The following is a 27,798-nucleotide window of genomic DNA, read 5'->3' on the forward strand; positions in this document are numbered from 1 at the left end:
TTGTTATTCTTTTTTCCCCTCTGTTTTCACCTGGTGATCTGCCCAGTAACACACCTCCTGTGTTAGAGCGCCCCCACTCTAGATGGAGGAACACAGGGGGGCACCTATGGACAGTAGCATTTTCAGTCTAGGGGGGGATAATCAGTCAGGGTTGCTGATAAGGCAGTACAGTCAGCCCTCCTGTACTGGGCCCGGGCCCTATCAGTTCAAAAGGGAAGCCCGAGTACCTGCTGAGCAGGAGGTCCAGCTGTACTGTCTTATTGCAGACACTGATCCTCTTCTTTCTTCCCTTGCAGCACTGCCAGCTTCTCCTCTTCTTTCTCACTCTGGCTGCACTGCAGGGGGGATTGGTTCTAGCACATGCACCCCTTGCATATGCTGTCCCGGCCCCCCTGTGTGTCCCTTTCCCCCCGCAGTGCTGCTGGCTGCCATCGGGTACACATCGGGGATGTTTCCAGATGGAGAGCGAGGGAAGGGGCTGGTAAATATTTCATTTACTGGCCCCTTCAATTCCTGAATGAAAACAATGAGCAGTCGGTACCCATCAATCCTGTGTCCATTTATCACTGAAGCATAAGAAACTGTGTTTCTTATGCTTCGGTTGGTGAATGAGCAGGAAAGCTTGGAGTACTTCCTATTCATTCATTTGTGCAGCTGAGGTTACAGAGAAAGCGACTGATACATCTATGTCACTTTCGGCTGAGGGAAGGGGGCCCTGTCAGGCTGTATGGGGCACCATAATTTCTAACAGTAGTCCTGTAATAGGAAAAAAAAACTCAGCTTTTGGACAATATACCAACAGTATAACACAGCATCCCTTAGTTAATTGGTAGATAGGAGGTTTATGGGATTTTTACGGTACATATTAAATCAGCTAGAATAAATATTTAAAATTATTATTTTATTAATTATTTTATCAATACTTAAAAACAACACAATTATTTTATTAATACATAAAAACAATGCAATTGCATTAAAGAAGACTCATACAGTACTGTCCTTTAAAGTACAGCACTATGGTGTGATTCCCAACATGTTTCGCTCTATAATGGTGCTTTCTCAGGGGATGCTGTTCAATGAATATCATTGCATTCCAACAAGAAACAAGAATAATACATACATACATTATCATAATTTGATAGTTACATTTTTTGTTTTTATTCAAATTAAATATCCAAATCCTTTTTTACTGTAATCAGTAAATATATGATCCCACTAATATGTTTTATGTTTGATTTTTTATTTTATTTTTTTTTTTTAGATCTAACGTTGTCTAAGATCGTCAGTTCAACCCCTAAAACAGGTAAGATGACTGGTTGGTAATGCCATCGGCAGGCACCTCTGAAACGTTAGGTGCCCTGGTATGCAAGTATTGACCAGCTTCCATGCCTTCAGCTCCCAACTTGGTCAGCATCTTCTGGCCTCCTGTACCTCAGCATTGGTCCATCAAAGTGATGGTCAGTTTCATGGCCAATAGTGAGGTACAGAATGTTCTGGTCTTATGGCAATATGAGTTGGTCACAATTTGGATTTCAAGTACAGTGGAACTTCAGATTGCGAGTAGCGCGGCAAACAAGCGTTTCACAATATGAGCAATTTTTTTATTTTTATTTTTTTAAATCCTGTTTGCCAGCGTTGTTTCGCAAGACAAACAGGATTCACGCCGCTGGGGTGTGCAGTACCGCATTTGGCCAGAGGTGCTTGGAGACGCTCAGAGACACTCAGAGATACTCAGAGACACTCTGTTCCCCAGTGTCTCCGAGTGCCCTCGCAACCTCTGGCCACATACAGTACTGCATACAGTAGTGACCGTGGAACCAGTTATCGGAGTTTCCATTGACTTCTATGGGGAAACGCGCTTTGATATACAAGTGTCTTGGATTACAAGCATGCTTCTGGAAGGGATTATGCTCCTAATCCAAGGTACTACTGTGCCTCAAATTCCAAGGCTTATTGGGTACACAAATATCCAATATGGAAAAGCCTGCTGTGGTATACCATTCATCCTCGATTTATGTTTATATCTCTCCTTTTATTGGTACCACTAATATAGTTTAACCTCCATATTATTATTTTTTAGATGTCATGAAGCCCCTCAACTCAACACCTGAAAAAGGTATGGATAATTTGACAGAGGAATAAGACCAGAGAAAAAAGTAACAATATGATCGACATTTGCAGTTTGTTTTGTACCAAATTAGTTTTCGGATGAAATTCAACATATTCGTTCATTCGGAAGCATTCGGATGAATGAAGGACTCTTTTGATGAATGCAATGCGAAAACAAAATTTCAAAAGGAACAAAAAATCCAAAAGAACGAAAATCCAAAAATCTGAAATCCGAAAATTTGAAAGAATAAAAATCGAATAAATAGGAACGAAAATCCGAAATAACGAAAAACGGTTTAACGTACGCGTTTAACAAATCGATTACATTTGGATAATTTAGTTTTCCGTCTGACCGCAGTTCCCTGGTCAGACGTTTGTAATTCCAGTGTCCACCAGTGAGTGTCTCCAATCAGTGCTGGTGGCACCATAGTTCCCTGGTCAGACGTTTGTAATTCCAGTGTCCACCAGTGAGTGTCTCCAATCAGTGCTGGTGGCACCGTAGTTCCCTGGTCAGACGTTTGTAATTCCAGTGTCCACCAGTGGGTGTCTCGCTGCAGCCAGCCTCAGGTGGAATCTGATTTCTGGGATCTGCTGGCTGGTCCAAATGGTCAGCACTGAAATTACAATCCTCCACCCAGGGAACCACAGTGCCACCAGAAGGTGATCCAGGTCCTGATACCCCCAGTCCCATGGATCAGGGTAGGCCGCAGTACAAGGTAAGAGAGATTACATTGTGATAGAACCAGTGCTGGGACAAGGTCATCCAGCACCCAGGGCAAAGAAACCAAACTGTGCCCCCCCCTTCCCTTGGGGTTAGGGTCAGGGCACCCTCATCCCTGCAATAAACCATTACGCCCAGGGCAGCCTTCCCTCCTGCCCACCCCTTGTCCCCGGCCCTGGATAGAATTAGACAGAGTCACAGATCAGCTTTGTGACCTGTGACCCTTGCACTGATCATCTTCTACACTAACTGTACTGTTAACAATATTAATTGGAGGGAATTGCCAAAAAATGATGTTCCCTGGTCAGACGTTTGTAATTCCAGTGTCCACTAGTGGGTGTCTCCAATCAGTGCTGGTGGCACCGTAGTTCCCTGGTCAGATGTTTGTAATTCCAGTGTCCACCAGTGGGTGTCTCCAACCAGTGCTGGTAGCACCATAGTTCCCTGGTCAGACGTTTGTAATTCCAGTGTCCACCAGTGTGTGTCTCCAATCAGTGCTGGTGGCACCGTAGTTCCCTGGTCAGATGTTTGTAATTCCAGTGTCCACCAGTGGGTGTCTCCAACCAGTGCTGGTAGCACCGTAGTTCCCTGGTCAGACGTTTGTAATTCCAGTGTCTCCCTGCACCAAGCCTCAGGTGGAATCTGATTTCTGGGATCTGCTGGCTGGTCCAAATGGTCGACACTGAAATGACAATCCTCCACCCAGGGAACCACAGTGCCACCAAAAGGTGATCCAGGTCCTGACACTCCCAGTCCCATGGATCAGGGTAGGCCACAGTACAAGGTAAGAGAGACTACATTGTGATAGAACCAGTGTTGGGACAAGGTCATCCAGCACCCAAGGCAAAGATATGAAACTGTGCCCCTCCTTCCCTTGGGGTTAGGGTCAGGGCACCCTCATCCCTGCAATAAACCATTGCGCCCAGGGGAGCCTCCCCTCCTGCCCACCCCTTGTCCCCGGCCCTGGATAGAATAACACAGAGTCACAGATCAGCTTTGTGACCCGTGACACTGATCATCTTCTACACTAACTGTACTGTTAACAATATTAATTGGAGGGAATTGCATAAAAAATGATGTGAGGGTGTCGGGTTCTGGTCCTGCATATCAACTCCTCCCTTATAACAAGCAAGCAACAAAAGTAGGGGTGTCAGCTCGCTATGAAGTGGGCTGATTGGCTCATAATTCTATCAGGACGTCTTCTGTTCCAGGTAGACCGGCATGTAATATGTTGTTGCAGTTTGATAACTCCAGAGGTCCTCTACTATACTGACACGTCTGTATTACTTTATAGGTGGCCCAAAGGATCCCGACTCCAAAAATGTAAATGGTAAGACACAGACCAGAGGAGTAACTAGAACCTTCATTGCCCCGGGTTTTCTTATTTATTAATTTTTTTTACATTTTTTTAGAAGCCGGGTTGGGGGGGGGGGGGCTTTGTTGAGATATCAGGGGTCTAATTAGACCTCTGATGTTTCACCTTTGAGACAGAGAAAAGTGATCGAGGACACAGCCTTCAATCTCCAGCTCTGCTGTCTCAGCTGCACAGAATGAATGGACAGGAATAGCTCTGTACAGAGATTCCCGTTCATTTACAAACTGAAGCATAGTAAATACAGCTTACTATGCCTCATCTATGAATGAATAAAAAAAAAAAAAAAAACAGTCAATGTTCGGTATTCATTATGACAAGGAAGGGGCTGGTAAACAACACATTTACCGGCCCCATCTACGATCTCCATCCTGACTGATCCCCGGTGGGAGAGGGTAGGGGGGAACCCGGCAAAGTTATAGGGAAGGGGAGCGGGCAGGGTGTGTTCACAGGAGCCCAGGACAGCAGGAGGTGGATTGGAGGGGCAGCAGGGTGGCATGTAGAAGAACATATCCCCTCCATTTTCTTCCTGAAAGGCTGCAAGAGGGAAATAAAGGGGATTGGTTCCTCTCCTATCAAGGTGTACAGGGGGATGCATGGGGCCGGGTCACGATTGCTACCCTTGTGACCTCTGTACATACGCCCCTGACACAGACTTCAGATTGTTTAAAAAGTGTATTATTAGGACTGTATTCTTCCCAAACACAAGTCAAATGAACTATGCAGTACACGTGTGCAGGTAGGCAACAGAGGTTTGTGCTCAGTGTAGCCTTTCTAGCATAATTAGGTGGGGGAAGGGCAGCCCATTGAAATGAATAAGCTGTGCTACATGAGATGCACGCACCCGCACACATAGGATGTGAACCAAGACTAATGTAGATCTATGATAAATAATATTAAAATAATAGTTGACCCTCTGTCATCGCTTCCTTTGCTGCTCTACCTCTCTTTCCTCTGTTACCATACCCAAGGCTCCAACATTACTATCCTGGAACCTGTGGAGCAGCCTATTATTATAAACTGTACAGCACAGGGCTGGTGCAAGGATTTTTGACACCCTAGACAAAACCTAGTTTTGCCGCCCCCTTAGCTCCACCCCTGACTCCATCCCCTTTGCCCTGCCCACGTATACCCAACCTTTTTAACGAAGCGCCCATCAAATGCAGCCTCACCAGCGCCCATCAAATTCAGCCTCACCAGCGCCCATCAAATTCAGCCTCACCAGCGCCCATCAAATGCAGCCTCACCAGCGCCCTTCAAATGCAGCCTCACCAGTGCCCATGAAATGCAGCCTCACCAGTGCCCATGAAATGCAGCCTCACCAGTGCCCATGAAATGCAGCCTCACCAGTGTCCATGAAATGCAGCCCCACCAGCGCCCATCAAATGCTGCCTCACCAGCGCCCATCAAATGCCACCTCACCAGCACCCATCAAATGCAGCCTCACCAGCGCCCATCAAATGCAGCCTCACCAGCGCCCATCAAATGCAGCCTCACCTGCACCCATCAAATGCAGCTTTACCAGCGCCCTTCAAATGCAGCTTTACCAGCGCCCTTCAAATGCAGCTTTACCAGCGCCCTTCAAATTCAGCCTCACCAGCACCCTTCAAATTCAGCCTCACCAGCGCCCTTCAAATGCAGCCTCACCAGTGCCCATGAAATGCAGCCTCACCAACATCCATAAAATGCAGCCTCACCAGCGTCCATCAAATGCAGCCTCACCAGCGTCCATCAAATGCAGCCTCACCAGCGTCCATCAAATGCTGCCTCACCAGCGTCCATCAAATGCTGCCTCACCAGCATCCATCAAATTCTGCCTCACCAGCGGCCTTCAAATGCAGCCTCACCAGCGGCCTTCAAATGCAGCCTCACCAGCGGCCTTCAAATTCAGCCTCACCAGCAGCCTTCAAATTCAGCCTCACCAGCGCCCATGAAACGCAGCCTCACCAGCGCCCATGAAACGCAGCCTCACCACCGTCCATAAAACGCAGCCTCACCAGCGCCCATCAATGAATGTTTTCTTGCTTCCATTCATTCGGGAGTCGGGACACAAACACAGTCCTCTGTCGCTGCTGCACCTCTGACACTATGTGCGAACAGAGCGCCGGCTGCCTGCTGATTTTGAGACTTAGTTGCTTGCGGCAGAGAGAAGAGAGTAGGAACACCAGTGGCCGGGCGCCCTAGGTGACTGCCTAGTTTACCTAGCGGTAGCACCGGCCCTGGTACTGCACATGTCAAACCAAATTTTGCATCCATTGCTGACTCCTACTTACCTCTACAGTCACCTTTGGCTGCCGATTTACTATTCTTGCATTTAGCGCTGTTGATCAAATCTTCTTCCATCAGCCAGGCAAGTTATTCCTAAGTGTGTGGCGCTCCTATCTGTTAGTAAATCAACCCCATAGTCTGCTTACTTGCCAAGCTCTTGCTCGACTTCATACCTCTATCTATCTATCTACACACCAGCTTATGCCAGTTGGGACACACCTGAAAGCCAAAATCTAGTGCAGATCTGCAGCATCTACCCATATGAAATATTCATTTTTGCCGGAATGGCTTCATCATACATGCCTTGACCATATCTGTATTTTCTTTTACCCTCAGGGAACCAACACACAAGTTTTTTTGTGGCATTCGTAATCTTAGCAGCATTAACGTCATTAATTCTCCTAGTCGTTGGTGGTTGGTGCTTGTACAAAAAAACAAGAGGTAAGAATTAAGTATAGTGTCTTTCTACGCACTGTATTTGTATAATGTTGTGTGAAATATCCCAGCATAGACCTTTACATCCTTCCTACCTACCTCCAAAGGTACTAGAGTGTGACAAGGTGTTCACGGGTTGCCGGAAAGAGATTTGGCACGCTGGTTGTGCCCAGGTCGATCAATCATTCAACTTGGTACATTCAGTCTGCCCATACACGGTTTGAATCTCGGTGGGTTCCTGCTGACCCGGCTGAGATTCAAATGTGTATGGCTTGCCTAACACCTTCTTCTTGCCACACGGACAATGTTGCTGTCCAAAGGTGTCCCTGCTACTCTTCCATCCTGGATGGAGATATAATAAGACAGGAGGTGGGTTACTGGGCAGATAACCAGGTAAAAAACAAAGGGGGGAATTAAAAAATAAATAAATAAATGAAAAAAAACGAAATTCTCCCACCTGAGCTGTGGATCTCTGCAGCTCCTCCAGAGTTCCCATGGACCTCTTGGCTGCTTCTCTGATGAATGCTCTCCTTGCCCGGCCGGTCAGTTTAGGTGGACGGCCATGTCTTGGTAGGTTTGCAGTTGTGCCATACTCTTTCCATTTTCGGATGATGGATTGAACAGAGCTCCGTGAAATGTTCAAAGCTTGGGAGATTTTTTTATAAACTAACCCTGCTTTATACTTCTCCAAAACTTAAAGTGGAGGACCACCCTAAAAAACAAAACAGCATTAATATTCTTAAAAAATAAAACATTTGAAATATTTTTTTTTTTTTACCTTACCAGAAACCCCTGTTGCTAGGCATTCTTCCTAATCTGCCTCTTCCTACTCCGCGGTGATCTTCGGTCTTCTCTCCTCCTCGCGTTGTCTTCTGGGTAATGGGGCGCGCTGTGTTCTGGGAACTGCGTGGGGCATTCACAAAGCGCCGCGCGACTCTCGCATGCGCAGTAGGAAACAGGCAGTGAAGCCGCAAGGTTCCACTGCCTGTTTCCCTTAGTGAGGATGGCGGCGCCGGGACCCGAGAGCTATGGGATGGGTCGGCCTCGGGTGGCCGACATCGCAGGCGACCTGGAAAGGTAAGTGTCCTTATTAAAAGTCAGCAGCTACTTTTTTTTTTTAGCTGCTGACTTTAAAAAAAAAAAAATTCCCGCTGGAAAACCCCTTTAATCCCTGACCTTTCTGGTGTGTTCCTTGGCCTTCATGGTGCTGTTTGATCACTAAGGTTCTCTAACAAACCTCTGATGGCTTCACAGAACAGCTGTATTTATACTGAAATTATATTACACACAGGTGGACTCTATTTACTAATTAGGTGACTTCTGAAGGCAGTTGGTTCCACTAGATTTTAGTTAGGAGTATCAGAGTAAAGGGAGCTGAATACAAATGCACGCCACACTTTTCACATATTTATTTGTAAAAAATTTGGAGAAGCATTTATAATTTTCCTTCCACTTCACAATTACGTGCCACTTTGTGTTGGTCTATCACATAAAATCCCAATAAATTGAATTTACGTTTTTAGTTGTAACATGGCAAAATGTGGAAAATGTCAATGGGTATGAATACTTGTTCAAGGCACTGTAAGCACTATAGTGATACAATGTAACATGAATGCTGAAATAATACAATCTAACAAAACACTACTAAGAAAAGGAGGAGGAACCATAGCCCAGTACAGGAGCAGTACAGTAAAGGCACTGTTAATATTTAGAAATGATGAAATGTGATTGGGTGTAGAAGGCTTCCTATGTGATTAAACACATATGGGACCATTGTATACTATGGCAGTTTAGTCTGCTGTCATTCATAACAATTCACAAATCACAATGTAGATCAATCTGAACCTTATATTGCCTTCTGCTTAAATTTGTCTCTTTTCCTTTTTTTTTTTTTTAGAAAAACAAATCAACCAGGTAAGACCAGTTTTCTAAAATTGTAATGCTGTTCTCAATTTTGCTTTTAAATTAAATAAATAAATACATGTGTACATACACATTATATATATATATATATATATATATATATATATATATATATATATATATATATATATATATATATATATTATATATTTTGCTGTTAAATAAAATAAATAAATGTATGTGTGTGTGTGTGTGTGTGTGTGTATATATGTGTGTATATATGTATGTATATATATATATATATATATATATATATATATATATATATATATATATATATATATATATATATATATATAATCATTTATATGTGTGTAACATTGTAATATGATGTTCTTGGTTGATTATTTTTCACCTAGGATTTGCTCGCTAACATCAGCACCGCCGATCCCAGCGCCAGCTCTTCCTTACAGTCCACGCCGATAGCTGACAGGGCCAATCAAGGGGTACCTCAACAACAACTGGAGGCCGAGCCACTACTGAGAAGCTGCAATGTAAGACTTTTTTTCAATTTTTTATTTTTATAGTGGACCTCCAGCCAAAATCTTTTTTTTTTTTTTTTTACAGTTATATAGGGGGGGAAAAAAGTGTTAGGAACTCTTTTTAACCACTTAAAGTGGTTGTAAACCCTTACAAACCACTTTGACCTACAGGTAAGCCTAGATTAAGGCTTACCTGTAGGTCCAAGAAATATCTCATAAACCTATATGGTTTAGGAGATATTTGCCCGAAAAAGGGCACCGCTGTCTACGGCGCATGCGCCGTAGACAGCGGAGCGCAGGTGCACTGAGTGCGGCATTCTCAGCGACGGAGCTGCCGCGCGTGTCGGCTCCCGTGCGCATGCGCGGGAGTGACGTTATTGCGGCTTCGCCGAATGACAGCGGCGGAGCTGCGAGACCCCACCAACAAGATGGATGCGGCGGACTACAGGGGACAGCGGTGACTTCGCTGGCTCCTGTGTCAGGTAAGTGACACATAATGGGGTAGAATGCGATGCATAGTAGTCCATTATGCTTTGCCTTTGCAGGGAATGAAAGAGGAAGTAAACTCATCAGGGTTTACTTCCTCTTTAAGCCCTGGACCATTTTGCAGCGAAAGGACCAAGCCCCTTTTTGCAATTCGGCACTGCGTCATTTTAACTAACAATAGCGCGGTCGTGCGACGTGGCTCCCAAACAAAATTGACATCCTTTTTTTTCCCACAAATAGCGCTTTCTTTTGGTGGTATTTGATCACCCCTGCGATATCAAAAAGATATCTCAAATTCAAGCAATATTAAAAGGCTGCAGGTAGCCAATCAGAGGCTCAGGCTGTGAGTGGAGGAACCCTTTCCATTTTCACAGCCACAGCACGCACGCAGCAGAGCGAGCATAACAGTCCCTGGGCCCCCATTCTTAGGTAAGGACCACCAGTATTATATATATTCTTCCTTCAGTATGTTAAATAAATAATAATAAATATATAGTATATTTATTTAATAAATGACAAAGACCATATATATATATATATATATATATATATATATATATATATATATATATATATATATATATATATAAATAATATGAAGAGAAGAAAAGATCGATCGAACACTTGAATCCAAAAGATGCTGTCGAAATTTCTTTATTGTCATGAGCCAGACAAAATTGCAATGATGATCAGTTGATGCATTTCACACAAAGAGAACCGTGCTTGTTCTTTTCGTGTGAAACGCGTCAACTGATCATCATTGCAATTTTATCTGGCTCATGACAATAAAGAAATTTTGACAGCATCTTTTGGATTCAAGTGAGCGACCAATCTTTTCTTCTCTTCTTGATATTGCCTACGGTGATGAGCCGGTGATGTGTCGAATAGTGTCCCCCTGTCGGATAGTGTCCGCCCTGTACAGAGGACAAGGAGACTCCGAAGGTCTCCAAAGATGAACGGCGCCTGCGCTGTGAGTCCAGGTTCAAGCCCCACCATCCAAGTGGACATAGAGTTAGAATAAAAATAGCTAAGCGAAGCGAGGCCGTGCCCGAAGCATGGCGAGCAAAGCGAGCCCGCGAGGGGCCCTGTTGCTATGTGCTACCGTCCACTTGGATGGTGGGGCTTGCACCTGGACTCAGTGCGCAGGCACCGTTCTCCTTTGGAGACTTTCAGAGTTTCCTTCTCCTCCGTACTGCGCAAGCGCTGCGCCTGCGCAGTACAGGACAGACACTATCCGAAGGGGGGACAGTTTTTGACAGAACACTGGGGCCGAGTGTGTCCATTTTTTGGATGAAGCGTTGCGTGCACCCTTGTTCTGTTTCCTGATTACTATATATATATATATATATATATATATATATATATATATATATATATAATAATCTTAAAATGTACCATAAGGGGTTTAATACTGTAACTGGAAGGGACTCATTGGTTAGGAGCGAAAATGACTTGCCTTGCCCCGGGTGCTGACAATCCATGCTACACCACTGCCTTCACTTACCTGATCCACAGCACCATGCAGTTTGGCGCAGAGCAATTTAAAACAAAAGGGTTTTGGGGACGACGTCTTCGTGGGTAGGGAAGCCTATTGAAATGAATAGGCTGCTTACACACAGAACACATGTCACAATAATGTGAGCCGAGCCTTATACTTGTGACAAGTTTATGCGTAACCTAGTACTAATCATTTCACTAAGACCCCTTTTACACCACACCGCCCATTGCGTCGGCGGTAAAACGCCGCTATTTTTAGCGGCGTTTTACCGCTGGATTTGCGTCGGATTTGCGGCACATTTTGGCCGCTAGTGGGGCACTTTTACCCCCCGCTAGTGGCCGCGAAAGGGTTAAAACCGCCGGCAATACGCCGCAATAGCGGCGTTTTGTCGGCGGTGATAGAGCGCTGCCCCATTGATTTCAATGGGGAGCAGCGGTGGAGGAGTGGTAAACACACCGCTCCTTCACCGCTCCAAAGAAGCTGCTGGCAGGACTTTTCCCTGACGTCCTGCCAGCGCACCGTTGTAGTGTGAAAGCCCTCGGGCTTTCACACTACACATAATGGTGCAGCTTCTTTAGGGCGGATTGCAGGCGCTATTTCTAACGCTATAGCGCTTGCAAAACGCCCTGGTGTGGAAGGGGTGTAACATGTAAAAATTTCTTTTTTCAGACTGATATTTATGTGTCCTCATTTTATTGGATGCCCAGCATACCACGCAAGTTATTTTTAACCAACATGTGACGTTTAAAATTTGCGTGACGCAACCATTACCTGCCAAGACAGAATCAAGGTGTGCTGTTCTGCAGGCTTTATAGTTAAAGCCAGGCATGGTGATCAGGCATGTTCAGTATAAAAATTCCCTCCTTCCACTATAGTGTACTCTTGGCTCTTCTCTATCTAAGTAATTACTCCTTGTAAGTCAGTATAGCAGGGAAGTGGAGTATTATTTGCCAGAGAATGGAGTAATGGTGAATTTTTCTGGATCACACTTAGGGTTGCCACCTGTCCAGGATTCACCCGGACAGTTCGGGTTTGGAATCATGTGTCCGGGCTTCAAACTGCCTGAAACGTGGACACATTATTCAGACCAGACTATGGCTTCCCAGCAGGGTTACTGGCAGCAGTTGTCTAAGGCGAGAGTGTCTGTTACACTCTCTTTCACACTGCGCAAAGCCAGCACTAACAATTATCCCTCCCCACACACACACACACACACACACACACACACACACACACACACACACACACAGACAGGAGAGGAGAGAGGGCTCGATCTGCACCTCTCTGTCCCGCCCTTACCCCTCTGTGTCTGCCCACACTACAATCCCCAGCGCTGTGTCTCAGAAAAGGAAATTTGAAGTCCAGCAGCCTAGGATACATCTGGATGAGAGGTGCTGACTGCCAAGGGGTGAGTGAGCTCACCATCCTTCTCCCTCCTGCCTCTGAGTGAGTACACTAAGGTAAATCAGAGTTCTCAGAGCACTCCTTACATCAGAGTTCCCCTTTTGCACCAGAAGCCACGGTGTTCCCTCTTATATCAGAGTTCTCAGTGTTCCCCCTTAAATCAGGGTTCCCAGTGCATCCCTTATGTTGGAGTCCCCAGAGTTCTCCCTTACATCAGAGTCTGCAGAGTCCCTCCTTACAGTGTAAGGGAACTATTTGAGTTCAGATGTAAAAGGGGAACTCTGAAAGTTCTGAGTAAAAGGGAAACTCTGCGGATTCAGATGTAAAAGGGGAACTCTGTGGACTCTGATGTAAAAGGGGAACACTTGTGATTAAGTGCCGGTTCACACAGGGGCGACTCAGATCCGACTTCAAGTCGCCCCAAGTCACCTCAGGTCGCACAGCATGTAGAAATCAATGTAAGTGAATGAGAGCTGTCTTAATGCACACTACTGATGTTTCCTGTACTACTTCAATCCGACTTGTAGGCGACTGGTACATATTGATTTCAATGGAGGTCGCCTCCAAGTCGGATCTCCTTCTATACAGAGGCGACTCTCAGAGAATTATCAGCTCTCAAAAGGAGTTCCCCCTGAGAGCTCATTCTCTGATTTGCCACGGCAAGTCGCCTGGCCTGGGGCGACTTAAAGTAGTGTTGTAAGTCGCGTCCAAGTCGCGTCTAAGTCACGTCAAGTCACGTCCAAGTTGCCTCCAAAAGTCGTGTTGCCCCTGTGTGAACCGAGCCTTAGTTCATATGATTAGAAATGTTATTTAATTGCTAAATATATGAATAGTTTATACGTTAAAAAATTGCTGTGCTCCACTAATGTGTTCGGGTTTGACTTGAAGAAAAGGTGGCAACCCTAATAACAATCAAAATGTGTTATTTATTTTAGTCCTTTTGTCTGCTGTTAGCATTTCTTTATGTATGGCCCCCTCCACTGCCAGTGTGTACCAGGTAGATATACCAGTACATGTGGTTTCCCAACAGATACCACTAAATCAATGTGAACACATACAATTTTACTCTTTGTATCCAACCAAGATCACTTACCCAACCCATACTTCCCTCTTCTACCTGCATTAGATTACAGACCCTTCTAACAGGGTAACTGAGCCCCCAGAATCTTCCAGCACACAGGGACCCCAAGGCAGTGAAGATCCTGGGCCTGGCGGCGATGACAGGGGAGGAGGAGGAGGAGCCACTCAGGACAACGAAGTGAGTTTTTTTGATTAATCTGCATCTCCTTGAAGACTTTTCACAGTAAAGCATTTCCATTCCGCAAGAGGACTATTATAATACTATGGGATGATAGCTACATAGGTTGAAAAAAGATACATATCCATTAAATCCAACCAAGAAAGAAAAATGAGTACATTGAAAACTCGCATCGTCAGCAGGCGGTCCAGAAGAATGTGAGAAACCCATATTACACACAGCCGTATTTCCTCCAGTAAGAGAAAATACTTTTATGATCCTCAAAGGCCATGAGGATCCTCAAGTATCCCTAACAAGCCACCTTTTGGGACTCTCCTTTAGATAAAATAGCTATCACAAATACCAAGCCATTAAAATGCATTGAAAGCAACTGTGCAAGGTGTAGGACATCTGGAAAACATGACCCTTTGGGGATACTTGAGGACTGAGGTTGGGGACCATTGCCCTAAGGCAGGGGTCTCCAAACTTTCTAAACAAAGGGCCAGTTTACTGTCCTTCCAACTTTAGGGGGCCCAGACTGTGGCCAGCAGGAGTAGAAAATGTCCTGGTATCAGTGGGAGTAGACAGTGTCCCATCGTTGGCATCAGTGGTAAGAATAGTGCCCCATCTTTGGTGTTAGGGGAAGGAATAGTGCCCCATTGTTGGTGCCAATGGGAGAAATGGTGCCTCATCATTGGTGCCAGTGGGAGGAATAGTGTGCCATTGTTGGTGTCAGTGAGAGAAAAAGCCCCCCCATCGTTGGTGCCAGTGGAAGGAACAGTGCCCCACCATTGGTATCAGTGGGAGGAATAGTGCCTCATCATTGGTATCAGTGGGAGGAATAGTGCCCAATTGTTGGTGTCAGTGGGAGGAATAGTGCCCCATCATTGGTATCAGTTGGAGAAATATTGCCCCATTGTTGGTGCCAGTTAGAGCTGCACGATTCTAGCTAAAATGAGAATCACGATTTTTTTGCGCAAGACGATAGATCACGATTCTCACGCGAAACATCATCTTTCACATTAAAACAAAAAAAATTGGGCTAACGTTTTTGTTTTTTTTTGTTTTTTCTATTTATTGAAGTGTATTTTTTCCCAAAACATTGCATTTGAAAGAGCGCTGGGCAAATACAGTGTGACATAAAATATTGCAGCAATTGCCATTTTATTCCCTAGGGTCTCTGCTAAAATATATCTAATGTTTGGGGTTTCAAGTAATTTTCTAGCAAAAAATATTGATTTTAACTTAAGAAACAAGTGTCAGAAAAAGATTTAGACTTTAAGTGGTTAAACTTCCTGCATTTACACATTGTTTAAAAACTTGGCAGACTGCCAGGATTTTTTTCTTTACGCACAGAAGTTTTCCTTTGATCTAAGAAGGAAGAGTTAGTTACAATCTTTCATTTAAAAAACTTAGCAAACTGCCCAGATGTTTTCTTTTGACAGCTGAGTGAGCAGATAAGTCTCTCCAATTGTTACATGAAAGAATCGGCAAACTCTGCAATAGAGAGGGGTTGAATCGAGATCACAAATTTTTAACGATTAATTGTGCAGCTCTAGTGCCAGTGGGAAGAATAGTGCCCCATCGTTAGTGCTAGTGGGATGAATATTGCCCCATCATTAGTGCCAGTGGGAGGAATAGTGCCCCATCCTTGGTGCCAGAGGGAGGAATAGTGCCCCATCGTTAGTGCTAGTGAGAGGAATAGTGCCCCATTGTTAGTACTAGTGGGAGGAATAGTCCCCATCGTTAGTACTAGTGGGAGGAATAGTCCCTATCGTTAGTGCTAGTGAGAGGAATAGTCCCCATCGTTAGTACTAGTGGGAGGAATAATCCCCATCGTTAGTGCTAGTGGGAGGAATAGGCCCCATCGTTGGTGCTCGTGGGAGGAATAGTCCCCATCGTTAGTGCTAGTGGGAGGAATAGTCCCCATCGTTAGTGCTAGTGGGAGGAATAGTCCCCATCATTAGTGCTAGTTGGAAAAATAGTGCCCCATCATCGGTATCAGTGGGAGGAATAGTGCCCCATCGTTGGTGACAGTGGGAGGAATAATGCCACTTGTTGTCACCTTAGACTGCCCTCCTGACATGCACTACAAACATATCCCTATATCTTCATCTCCAGTACATGGGGTGCGGGCCAATTGGTAGATTACAGAAGATAGCTATGAAGGAAGATATCATTCGGTGCAGCTCACAGGAAGTGACAAGGAAATTTCTAGTATCATCAGAGGGGACACTCTGCATTTTCTGAAATGTTTTTACTGTGAAAAAAAAAAGAAAACAAATGCAGCGACTACATCCAAGGATTGTAAACTGCAACATATTACATTTTTGATTTCATTATCCTTTAGAGGTGACTATATTAGTAGGCGGAGTCATCACAGTTTTTTTTTTTTTTTACTTTTCCAGCTTATGGTTCTCTAATGTAATGTTTCTTTTCTTCAGCAGCCCTGTATTCACTGTAACCTGCCTCAGCCTTGTGACTGCTGTAAGTATTTTGTACACCCCATATTGAATTTAGCTACATTGTTGTAGCTAATCAGATGTCTTGTTCTTTGATACCACCACACACATCCATTCTTCTCAATACATGAATACAAGGATTTCTCCGACTGGGCAGAGTGGAGAAATGGGGGTGATGATTTCCAACTTATCAAATCAGAAAACGCTTTACTAATGCCGCTTACACACGACCGGACTTTTCGGCAGACTAGGTCCGACGGAATCAGTCCGTCGGACAATCCGATCGTGTGTGGGCTAATCCGATCGTTTTTCGTTAAAAAAAAATCAGACGGACCTAGAAATAGAACATGTTTCAAATCTGTCCGATGGACTCAATTCTTATTGGGAAAACCGTTTATCTGTGTGGTGGTCCGACGGAGCAAATATCACGCAAGGGAAGCCTTTGGCTACTGGCCGTTGAACTTCCTTTTTTTAGTTCCGTCTTACGTCATCACATTCAAAGCAAACAGACTTTCGAACGTTTGTGTGTGGCCAAGTCCATTAGTTCGGAAAGTCCGTTGGAACTCCGCCGATAGTCCGTCGGGAAGACCGTTGGACCTAGTCTGCCGGAAAGTCCGGTCGTGTGTACGCGGCATCAGAAATACCAACGGTAGTGCTGGATGTGCTTCTGTAGACCTCTACAGTCCAGTGAACCTCCAATTTCCACTTATCAACTGACACATTTTTTGGAGTAAAATGGGGCGTAGTGGCCATTTATTAACAATAATCAACATTCCTTAGAACAGAAATATAGAACAATAACAATAGTGACCCCCAGGTTGCCAATCCTTGGAGGCACTACCGAAACCAACACAAACTTTGTATCTGCGGAACCACTTGAAGGTCCTCAGCCGTAGAACACCGGCTCGAGGACAATACTAAATTTCCTGCACAAATCCTGTTAAACCACTGTTAACTGGAATTAACCATAGGACGCCATACCATAGATGGGACCTTACTCTCATCTTACACAGCAAAAGTTGGACACCTTTATTACGATTCCACAGCGGGGCCACCTTCCTGCTGTCTTGGGGTCCCCCCCACGGTGGTGGAACACCAGAGCCCAGGTGTAAAGGCAAACTTTGCAACCCTGGTAGTTCCACCACTGGTGTCATTAGTCTTTTTATTTTTGTTGTTTTATTTCTTCTTATTTGCCTTCCAGTTCCCTCCTGCAGCCTCTAAATGTCTGCGGGAGGGAGAGGAGGGGAATTGGGCATTCAGCGGCTGCATGAAGGGATCGGTTCCTTTACATGACACCCCACCGCCCTACTATCCAGGTATATAAAGGGGCTGCATAGGGCCCCTGTAGCATGGGGCCGGGTCACAATGGTGACACCTGTACATACACCCCATGGTGTACCGCATTCTAGCACATTATGACTGACTTACCTTCCAAATGGACCTCTCTCCACTGCTAAGCTGTCACCACTCCCAGCACTTCCATCTTCGCTTGGTCGATATTCTGGGTTCAAGCACTCAGGCCGTTTCACTGACCGGATCGCGATGACGTTACTATCGTAGCACGGCACTCTCTGCCTTCATGTCACTGCTTACCTGTAGGGCAAACTTTCACTTTAGAGTTTACTATTACTTTAAGGGTTTGATAAACTGCAATATAACACGTTAAAGTGGAATGTTACCCATAACAACTTGATAAAATATAATGTTATTTAGCAAGGAACATACATTCCACAATAAAGTGTCACTAAACCCACAACATTAAAATCAGTCTGTATATACAGCAAAGCATGCTTGTTATACTCCTAAGTGGGTAATCCTCTGCATTGTGTAAAAAAGGCTGTTTGATCCTGTCTTCTCTGATCCTCCCCTTCTTCCACTGTCTCCAAACCATCTGCTAATAATAGTACAGAGCACATGCTCAGTTTGGTGTGTATTGCTAGAGACTTTTTTTTTGGGGGGGGTGCATGTGATCAGCACAGTCCAGACAGAGGGTCAGGGGTCATGCAGCCTCATAGGGCAGTCAGAGTAGACTGGAAACTCCTGCTACAGAGCTTTAACCAGACACTGATAGAAATCACAAGACTGCTATATACTGCTGATGAGAAAAGGTATTTAGCAGTTTAAATTTACTAAAATAATTGCATTTCCATGTTGTGCGTACTGTGGGAGACCAGATATAGTGACTGCAGGCTCTTAGGCTTAGTAACACTTTAATAATTACGCTACCAAAATTAGTGTGTGCTGTAAATTGCCTCCAGCATTGCTCCTGTACCTTCTTGCTGGTGCCTGCCATTTTGCTAAAGTCCAGAGTCACTGAGCATCAGTAAATCTTTAAAGAGGAGTTCCAGCCTGTCAAAAAAAAAGAAAAAATTAAAAGTCAGCAGCTACAAATTCTGTAGCTGCTGACTTTTAATATAAGGACACTTATCTTGCTCAGGTATCCCGCAATGTCAGTACCCCTAGCCGATTCTAAGGGAAACAGGAAGTGAAGCCATGCGGCTTCACAGCCTTTTTCCTACTGTGCAATGCATGAGTTTCTGAATGGACCTACTGTGTTCTGTGACTGGTGTGTCTCCCAGAAGGCTGTGGGGGAGGGGAAGAAGGAGGGGCTGGAAATATTGTAGATCGCTGCGATCTGCATTGATCTTAGCCAGATGTGGGAGCGGTTACCTGGTTTTGACAGGCATACGCTCCCCCCCCCCCCCCCCAAAAAGGGCCAAATGTGGCAGTGGAGGGGGGAGTGTTCGAACAAGAGGAGCTTCCCCTTTTGGGTGAAGCTCCGCTTTAAACTGTCAGCAGATCGGCCTCTAGTGGCTCTGATTTTCGGCACAATGCCAAAAATAGAGAGCAACTGAGCATGTGCAGAGCAGGGTGAGACAGTGTATTACTGGATTTTAAACAGTATAGACACTTAATGATTTACATAGCTACAGTATACCTGCAAAAGGGGCCAGCCTAAAGTCATCTAGCAGGACTTAGGTTTCTGACTAAAGTTCCATTTTAATGTTTTGGGGTTTACACCCCTTTAAAAATAAAGTGAATCTGATTAATCCCATTCATTGCTTGTGGGTTTTGTTTCCCCAACAGACTGGACTTCTTGCATCCACTGTATCATTGACAATGTCCGCATGGAATACATCGTTCGCCTTGTGAGAGACCTGCGTGTCCCCAATAACACCATAGACTGTATAATTAAAGACCATCCTTACAATACTTATGAACAATGTTATAAACTGCTGGAACGCTGGCGGACCCTGACGGGGAAGCAAGCCTCTATGGAGACCATCTTTAGCGCCCTCCGGAACATGGAGTTGGGCGGGTGTGCTGAAAATATTATAAATTCTTTATGGGGTAAAAGCATTCCAATTGTTTAGGGGCCTGGCACCTGGAACGTCTACGATTTTGTTAGTTGTTCCTCTGGTGGTAAAACTTGACTTCTTGAAGGCCATTTTTGCCCATTGAAGCCATCTAATTATGGAAACACATGAGTGCGTTTCTAAGAGAACACTTCGGGTTCCATTGTGGTTTTTAACTTTTGAGACCGGGGGGGGGGGAGGCTCCCCTTCTATTATCCCTTCTGCACAATGGCCACACAATAAGGGAACTGAAAGTTGGAGATTAGAAGATTTTCTATGTCTATCCCTTTCAGGCCAATACTAGAGAATGTATCCAGTTAAAAGGTACTTGAATGGATCGCTGATAATCAGCTAACATGCGTTGACATAATATATAGTATTTAATTTTATAATTCAGTTTCCTGAAAGGAACTGAAAGGAACTGAAATGAAGGTGCCTTATTTCCTTTTTGTATTTAAAACGAAGGTAAAATATGTGCCAAAGTTTAAAGCCAACTAACAAAAGCCAGCTGTGGAAATTAGCAGAATATTTGCATTTGTATACCAAGCTGCTTTTCTGATACGGTTTACTAGGCTACTTTTGTATGGTTTTTCTTACTTTCTTCATGAAGTATATGCTGTACTATATAACAGAATGCTATTTTGTACTTTATGATTTGTCTAAAGCAAACATATGCTTTGATTATGATGGGTTAAAGACCTAACTTACACTGGTGGTGGTGAAAAATAGAGGGTTGGTCCCCAATTTTTACCACTCCTTACCTACGAGTGGATACGGCAGCTGCTTAGTTCTGTTTACATTGCTGCCCCCTGTCCAGCTTGCCCATTGAAGTCAATGGGACAGCACTGCAACCATGTGCCGAACATGGCCATGGCTGTTTTGGCGCAGTAGTTCACTGTAAAATCACAAATGTGATTGGATAAAAAAATATATAATTAAAAATGGCGGCTGCTTGATTCTTTTATCAATGAAATTCTTTGCGGGATCACAATTTTAAATTGGCATGTTGAGTTTGACAGGCCGCATCACCTGTCAATCTCGCTTATTAAAGTCAATGGGACAGCACTTCAACCACGAGCCAAACATGGCTATGGTGGTTGTTGTGTGGCAGTCCAATTTAAAATCTCAAATGAGGTTGAAAAAAACTAGAAGTCAAGATTGGCGATGGCTTAGTTCTGTTTACATTGCCGCAGCTGCAATTGGAACTAAACATGTTGAGTTTGACAGGCAGCATTGCCTATCAATCTCGCCTTCTAAAGTCAATGGGACAGCACTGCAACCACGGGCCAAACATGGCACTATTGTGGTTGTTGTGTGGCAGTTCAATGTAAAATCTCCAATGAGGTTGAAAAAAACTGGAAGTCAAGATTGGCGATGGCTTAGTTCTGTTTTCATTGCTGCAGCGGCAATTGGAACTCAACATGTTGAGTTTGACAGGTTGCACTACCTATCAATCTTGCCTATTAATGTCTATGGGACAGCACTGCAACCACAGGCCAAACATGGCACTATGGTGGTTGTTGCGTGGCAGTTCAAGGTAAAAATCTCCAATGAGGTTGAAAAAAACTCTAAGTTACCATTGGCGATGGCTCAGTTCTGTTTACTTTGCCCACGGCGGCAATTGTAACTAAACATTTTAAGTTTGATAGGTGGCAATGACTGTCAAACTCAAGTATTGAATTCAATGGGACAGCGCCGCAACCACAGGCCGGACTTGGCTATGGCAGTTGTGGTTTGTCAGTTTATTGTAAAATCCGCAATGGTATGGAAAATAAAACTGGAATTCAAGATGGCAGTTGCTCATTTCTGTTTACATTGTCGACTTTAACTTGGCATGCCGTGTTTGACAGGTGGCGCTTCCAGTCCAACTCACCCATTGAAGCCAATGGGACAGCGCTGAAACTGTATGCCACAACCTCTTCGCTGTGCTCAGCATGATGAGTTTGACAGGCAGTGCTGCCTGTCAAACTCGCTCATTGAAGTCAATAGGACAGTGCTGCAACTGCATGCCAAATGTGGCTATGGGGCATGGGGATTCCATGTAAAATCTTTGTAAAACAATAGCAGGTATTTGAAGCACAGGAGCTTGTAAATGTGCAAACTGTGCCAAGTCCTGCAGTAAAATACCTCTTGTAAAAAAGGTGAGACCTGGCTGGCTCGCCAAAATTGACTAAACACAGTGTTTGTGAATTATGGTCAGTTAAGGTATATTATTAAAACTGGGTTGACTGAGAGTAACAGCCCTTGCCTGTCAAACTGGCTCATTGAAGTCAATAGGACAGTGCCGCAACTACATGCCAAATGTGGCTATGGAGAATGGGGCATGGTGATTCCATGTAAGATGTCCAATGGGAATGGAAAAAAAAATTGGAATTGAAGAGGCAGTAGTCTGCCTGTACACCATCTCCAAACCACCTCCAAGAAAGCGACCCACTATGGATTAAGGCTGCTGCCAATGTGAAAGAAGCCTAATTCCGCCCTCCCCAGCAGCATAAACTCCTCTCTTTTCTCCCCGGTATCTCTGTTTGTGATGAGCAAAGAGGAATACCCGGTACTTCCGGTGAGGGGGAGCATATGACTCATTCCTCTTCCTCCCATCTGATACCGCTGATGCTTTGTGATTGGACAATTAGCCACCTAGGGTGGTCACATGGGAAGTGAAAGAGAGTCCTCAGCCAATATGTATTTAGCTCAACGTCCTAGCCCGGGGGGGGTTTCTCCTTTACTGTCATGGAACGCCACACCCGAGGGGTAGTGAGGGAAACAAATATAAGCAGGCGTTGGGGCCAACTCCGCTGTAGGTAGAATGTGAAATGAGTTTATTAGTTAGACTTTTATTATTTAAACCATTATCAGATGAAGAAGTTGGTAAAATGTGCATTATGGCTATTAAAAGGCCGCACTTGTATGCCATAATGGCAAGTTTTTTGTATATGGGCCAGATTTAAACAAAAGGGAAGAAATTGAATTAACAATAGCAGATATATGAAGCACAGGCGCTTGTAAATGTGCAAACTGTGCCAAGTCCTGCAGTAAAATACCTCTTGTAAAAAAAGGTGAGACCTGGCTGGCTCGCCAAAATGGATCAAATACAGTGTTTGTACATTAGGGTCAGTTAGGGTATATTATTAAAACTGGGTTGACTGAGAGTAAACAGCCCTTGGGCGTGTGCTTGTTCTTATGTTTCTTTTTGTTAGGGACACCAGTCCTCCTTGCAAAAGCCATGGTGCCCAGTCTGGGTCTGATGTGCACAAACAGGGCTTTGCACGTAACACTCCAGTCTTACCTCCAGTCTATCGCAGTGTGAAATGTAGGTCTACATATGACTGTACCACTGTAAACGTTTGATCCACAAAGGGAAAAATTGGCTGTAAAGGGAAGCTTTAATGATAGAACCATAGCAGGTGCCTATGCAGACGCGTGAGTTGAAGGCACAAGCTGTAGACATGAGTCAACTGGACTCATACTTGATTAACCACTTAGAAGTTCCGTACCCTGGAAGAAATATGCAGCCTGTGAAGTCAAACACTCCCTATCGCCGCTCTTGTTCTGGGTTTCTGTATGATATTTTGTTAGATCCAGAACATTATAAGAGCAAGCCGAATCATGTGATCTAAGATACCACTTTGTATTGTTTTTTTTTTCATGTATTTGGACAAGCAGGTGTTTTTTTCAAAGTGTTCTTGGGTGCATCTCAAACACATGATCATGGTGCTATCTCAAATTTGATTCTTCATTAATTATGGGGCTCAAATAAGGCCAAAGATTTTTCAATATTGGTTAAGGAATGGCGTGGCATTAAAAGTGGATTTTGGATGCATTTCAGTCGATAATGTGACTTTCAGCACAGATCCTTTGTTTACCCTTGCTGGAGTGGCCTGTAAAGAAAAGTCAGCAGTACCCAAGTCGATTTTGAAGGCACGTTAACACTCCATGACTTGCAGCCTTCTACCCATCTGTGTGCTTGCTGTCCTCCTGGCTGCCATTAGAGGGCGCTGTTGGGAGATAATCTGCTTATTCTGTCCCATGCAGAGTCTCCCAACACCGCCCTCTAGCTGGGAATGGCTCCCTTGCCAGGCCGGTGTTTCGTCACATATAGCGACCTCCCATTTGGCTACCCGCTGGACTGCACATGTGCGACGCTGCCATATGCGTTCCAACACTGTGGCGTTCTGCGCTTGCGCAGAATTTTGTGCCCACACCCCAGTCCAGGATCAAGCCCCATCATCCAAGTGGACACAGAGTTAGATTATAATTATGCAGAGCGAAGCGAGGCTGTGCCCGCAGCGAGCCCGCGAGGGGCCCTGTGTATGAATGCATAAGGCGGCGGCGCCCATGCGCACTCCAGCGGGTAGCAAAATGTGATGAGTAGCCGAATGTGACGTGACACCGGCATGCACACTGATAGACAGTAGCCTGTGCCTATTGAAGTATGCTGATATCTTGAACTTGGGTACCACACTGATTTATTTATTTTTTTCCTTTTTGACCACAGCCACAAGGGGCAAACATAGCAAGTGCAGCTCTCCTTTAACCTCTTCCCCTTGGAACTTAGGAGAAAGGGAAGAGTTCTATGGGCAGCAAGAGCCTTTTACTGTTTTCACACTATGCCTGATGTAGGATACTAATGGAGAAGGTCTTGCTGCCCAGAGTTGACAATTTAAGGATATATAAACCAAAGAACAAAAAATGTAATATATTTGCAGCTTACAAGTCCTTGGATGTGGTGGCTGCCTTAGTTTTTTAAGGGATGTAATGGGTTTTATTCCCTGCTTTGCAGGGAAAGAAATACTATTACTTCCCCGCTGACTGACTTGTTTACATAGGCAGAGCCCTGTCCTGTGTAAATTCATGACAATCGCCGGGTGCCGGCGGTAATCCATTGGCCGGTACCTGGTGACTGACATCTGCTGTGTTTAATCACAGCTTGGCCGGGTCGCCGGCAGGGCGCGCGTGCGCATGCGCGTGCACGCCCCCTACCTGGACGTGTCAGATCACGTACTAGGTAAATAATCTGGTGCAGCCAATCCGCCTTGCTGCCGTATATTTATGTAATACAGTCAGCAAGCAGATACATGGATAAAAGGCCTGACAAAAGAATAAAAATGCAGCCACCACATAGAAAGACCCGTACACAGGAATATATTATATATATTTTTTTGGGGTTTTGATGCACTTTAATTTTTTTAATCAAATCTGGACCGTACAAACTAGCAGTTGAAAGCTCATTAGTTTCTACAGGAAGGTGCAATAACCCACAGCAGCCAATCAGAAATCATTCCAAGTAGAACAAAATTAACAAAATCAAAGGCTGCATCATAGATGTCGCCTATCTCTAGCTTTAACAGAGCAGTTTTTAATGTGCCTTTATATGTCTATGATCATCAGCGCCATCTAATGGTCACAATGTGCCATATTTCTGAAATACCTTGAACAGGAATCGTATTATGGCCACTAGGGGGAGCTGACGATCATAGGAAATAAACATATTAGACACATTACCGCCAGTATTTGTAATGTCCATTGCAAATGCTCAAACGTTCACACAGAAAATTATTTACCTACAGACCAGTAGAGGACGATTTCTGATTGGTCACTATGAGGTTGATTTACTAAAACTAGACAAGTGCAAAATCTGGTGCAGCTGTGCATAGAAACCAACCAGCTTCTAGGTTTAAATGTCAAAGCTTAATTTATTATTATATTATTATACAGGATTTATATAGCGCCAACAGTTTACACAACGCTTTATTAATTGAAAAAGCTGAAGTCAGAAGCTGATTGGCTGTCATGCACAGCTGCAACAAATTCTGAGCAATGTTTATAAATGGGGAGATACTTTGTATCTCCCTATCCCTATCCCTAGGGTTAGGGAGGTACAAAGTATCTCCCTATCTCCCATCTGAGCAGTGTTTGTAAACATTGTTACTTTGTATCTTTCTAACTATCTTTGAACAATGTTTATAAACAATGTTACCTTGCTTCTCCTTTGCATCTAGTTTTAGTAAATCAACCCCTATGGGTTATTGCACCCCCTTGCAATGTATTACTGTCCGTGTAGCCAAGTCCACAATTAAGGCACGCCTGCCCTGGGTACTGAGATCATATGCACTGGTTATTTGATGCACTCTTTTACATTAAAATAATTAATGTAAGTTATATATTTATTTTATTTATAAAGCAGCAGTATATTTTATTATCATTATTATAATAATATTATTGAGGTATCTGAATTACTGCTGCGAGAGAACAAAGGTCTTTGGGGGATTTTGTGTGTTCAGTTTTTGGTTTACCGCACAACGAACCTCTTTTTGGCCACAGTGATCTCAATGACCCAGAAGGGGAAAAAAAAAAACATGAAATCATTTTACCTAGATGGACATTTCATCCCTTTTTGGGCCCATATCAATTTAGGAGGCATGACGAAAGTCACATGTTCAATTTCTACATCTTCCAGCTGCTGCTGATTGGCTGTAGACGCTGCAGTACACAGTTGTCAGAAAGCATAAAATGATGTTGTTTTTTCGTCATGCTACATGGGCCTGAATAAGATTGTATAGAATATAGGTAATTAATTCAAGTGCATGGAAACCGGTGATGCACTGTACTCAGATGAAGGGACATGAAAAGGGATATTTTAATTGTTTTGTTTTTTTGTTTTTATAAATACGGTTAATTGACTCCAAATGGTAAATGCTGTTTACATTGTTTAATTGCATGTGTAAATCTTTGTGAACTGGATGTTATCTTTCACAAATACAATAAAAAGATAAATGATGATTTGTATTTGTATTCTTTCTCAGACTTGCACTCGGATGTAAATAGAAAATGTTGAGTCATTTATAACCAAAAACATGGCGCTATGGCCCTCACAACAGGCCCTGCATTGTTTCACCTAATCTAGAATAATGGGTTCTGATTGGTGGCTGTCTACAGACACATTCATTGGAGGTAATGTAGAGCTATGACAATGGACAAAATGCAGGAAGTCACACCAACCAATCAGATCTGTTTTCTACAGTCAGATCACTACATTGATTGGCTTCTGTGCATTACTGTCTATTGTCATTGTATTAGCACTGCCTCCTTTATAAACCCATATATGATATCTATATATAAACCCTTATATCGCTATACATGGTGATCTATATATAATCCCATATATATCCATAGATGGTCATCTATTTCTCTACATAACAACTCGTATATGACCGTAGATGGTCAACTATATATCTATATATCAACCCATATATGGCTATAGATGATCATATATATAGCTACATAACAACTCGTATATGACCGTAGATGGTCATCTATTTATCTCTATATCAACTCCTATATGACCATAGATAGACATTTATATATCTATATATAAACTCATAGCTGGCTGTAGATGGTCATCTATATATCTATATATAAACCCATATATGGCCATAGATGGTCATCTATTTATCTATCTATATATCAACTCATAAATGACCATAGATGGTCATCTATATATCTATATATCAACCCATATATTACCATAGATGGCCATCTATTTGTTTATATATATCAACTCATATATGACCATAGGTGGTCATCTATATATCAACACATATATGACCATAGATGGCCGTCTATTTGTCTATATATATCAACTCATATATGAACATAGATGGTCATATATATCTATATATGGCTATAGATCATCTATATATCAACCCATATATGACCATAGATGGCCATTTGTCTATATATATCAACTCATATATGACCATAGATGGTCATCTATATATCAACCAATATGGCTATAGATGGTCATATATATATATATATATATATATATATATATATATATATCAACCCATATATGGTCATCTATTTATCAACTCATATATGACCATAGATGGCCATCTATAAATCTATATATAAACCCATATATGGCTATAGATGGTCACCTATATATCAACCCATATATGACCATAGATGGTCATCTATTTGTCTATATATATCAACTCATATATAACCACAGATGGTCATATGTATCTATATATAAACCCATA

At 43.5% G+C, this 27,798-nt stretch overlaps 1 protein-coding gene across 2 annotated transcripts in view; it reads left to right on the top strand.

The window, feature by feature from the left end:
- LOC143929602 (uncharacterized) overlaps positions 1–26,533 on the top strand; it is a 50,946-nt gene extending 24,413 nt beyond the window's left edge. The window contains exons 6-14 of one of the 2 annotated variants that reach the window (XM_077453496.1): positions 1,262–1,303; positions 2,081–2,116; positions 4,125–4,160; positions 6,807–6,911; positions 8,803–8,819; positions 9,188–9,322; positions 13,825–13,956; positions 16,383–16,422; positions 19,485–26,533. In XM_077453496.1, the coding sequence (XP_077309622.1) occupies positions 1,262–1,303; positions 2,081–2,116; positions 4,125–4,160; positions 6,807–6,911; positions 8,803–8,819; positions 9,188–9,322; positions 13,825–13,956; positions 16,383–16,422; positions 19,485–19,771 (830 nt within the window). In that variant the 3' untranslated portion in view covers positions 19,772–26,533. Of the gene's footprint in view, positions 1–1,261; positions 1,304–2,080; positions 2,117–4,124; positions 4,161–6,806; positions 6,912–8,802; positions 8,820–9,187; positions 9,323–13,824; positions 13,957–16,379; positions 16,423–19,484 lie in introns of both variants that reach the window. The other variant, XM_077453495.1, reaches the window with a different exon arrangement.
- The last annotated feature ends 1,265 nt before the right edge of the window (positions 26,534–27,798 follow it).

This window comes from Lithobates pipiens, unplaced genomic scaffold (genome assembly GCF_037356315.1).
Source record: "Lithobates pipiens isolate NorthernLeopardFrog02 unplaced genomic scaffold, aLitPip1_a1.2 Scaffold_24, whole genome shotgun sequence".
Lineage (NCBI taxonomy): Eukaryota > Metazoa > Chordata > Amphibia > Anura > Ranidae > Lithobates > Lithobates pipiens.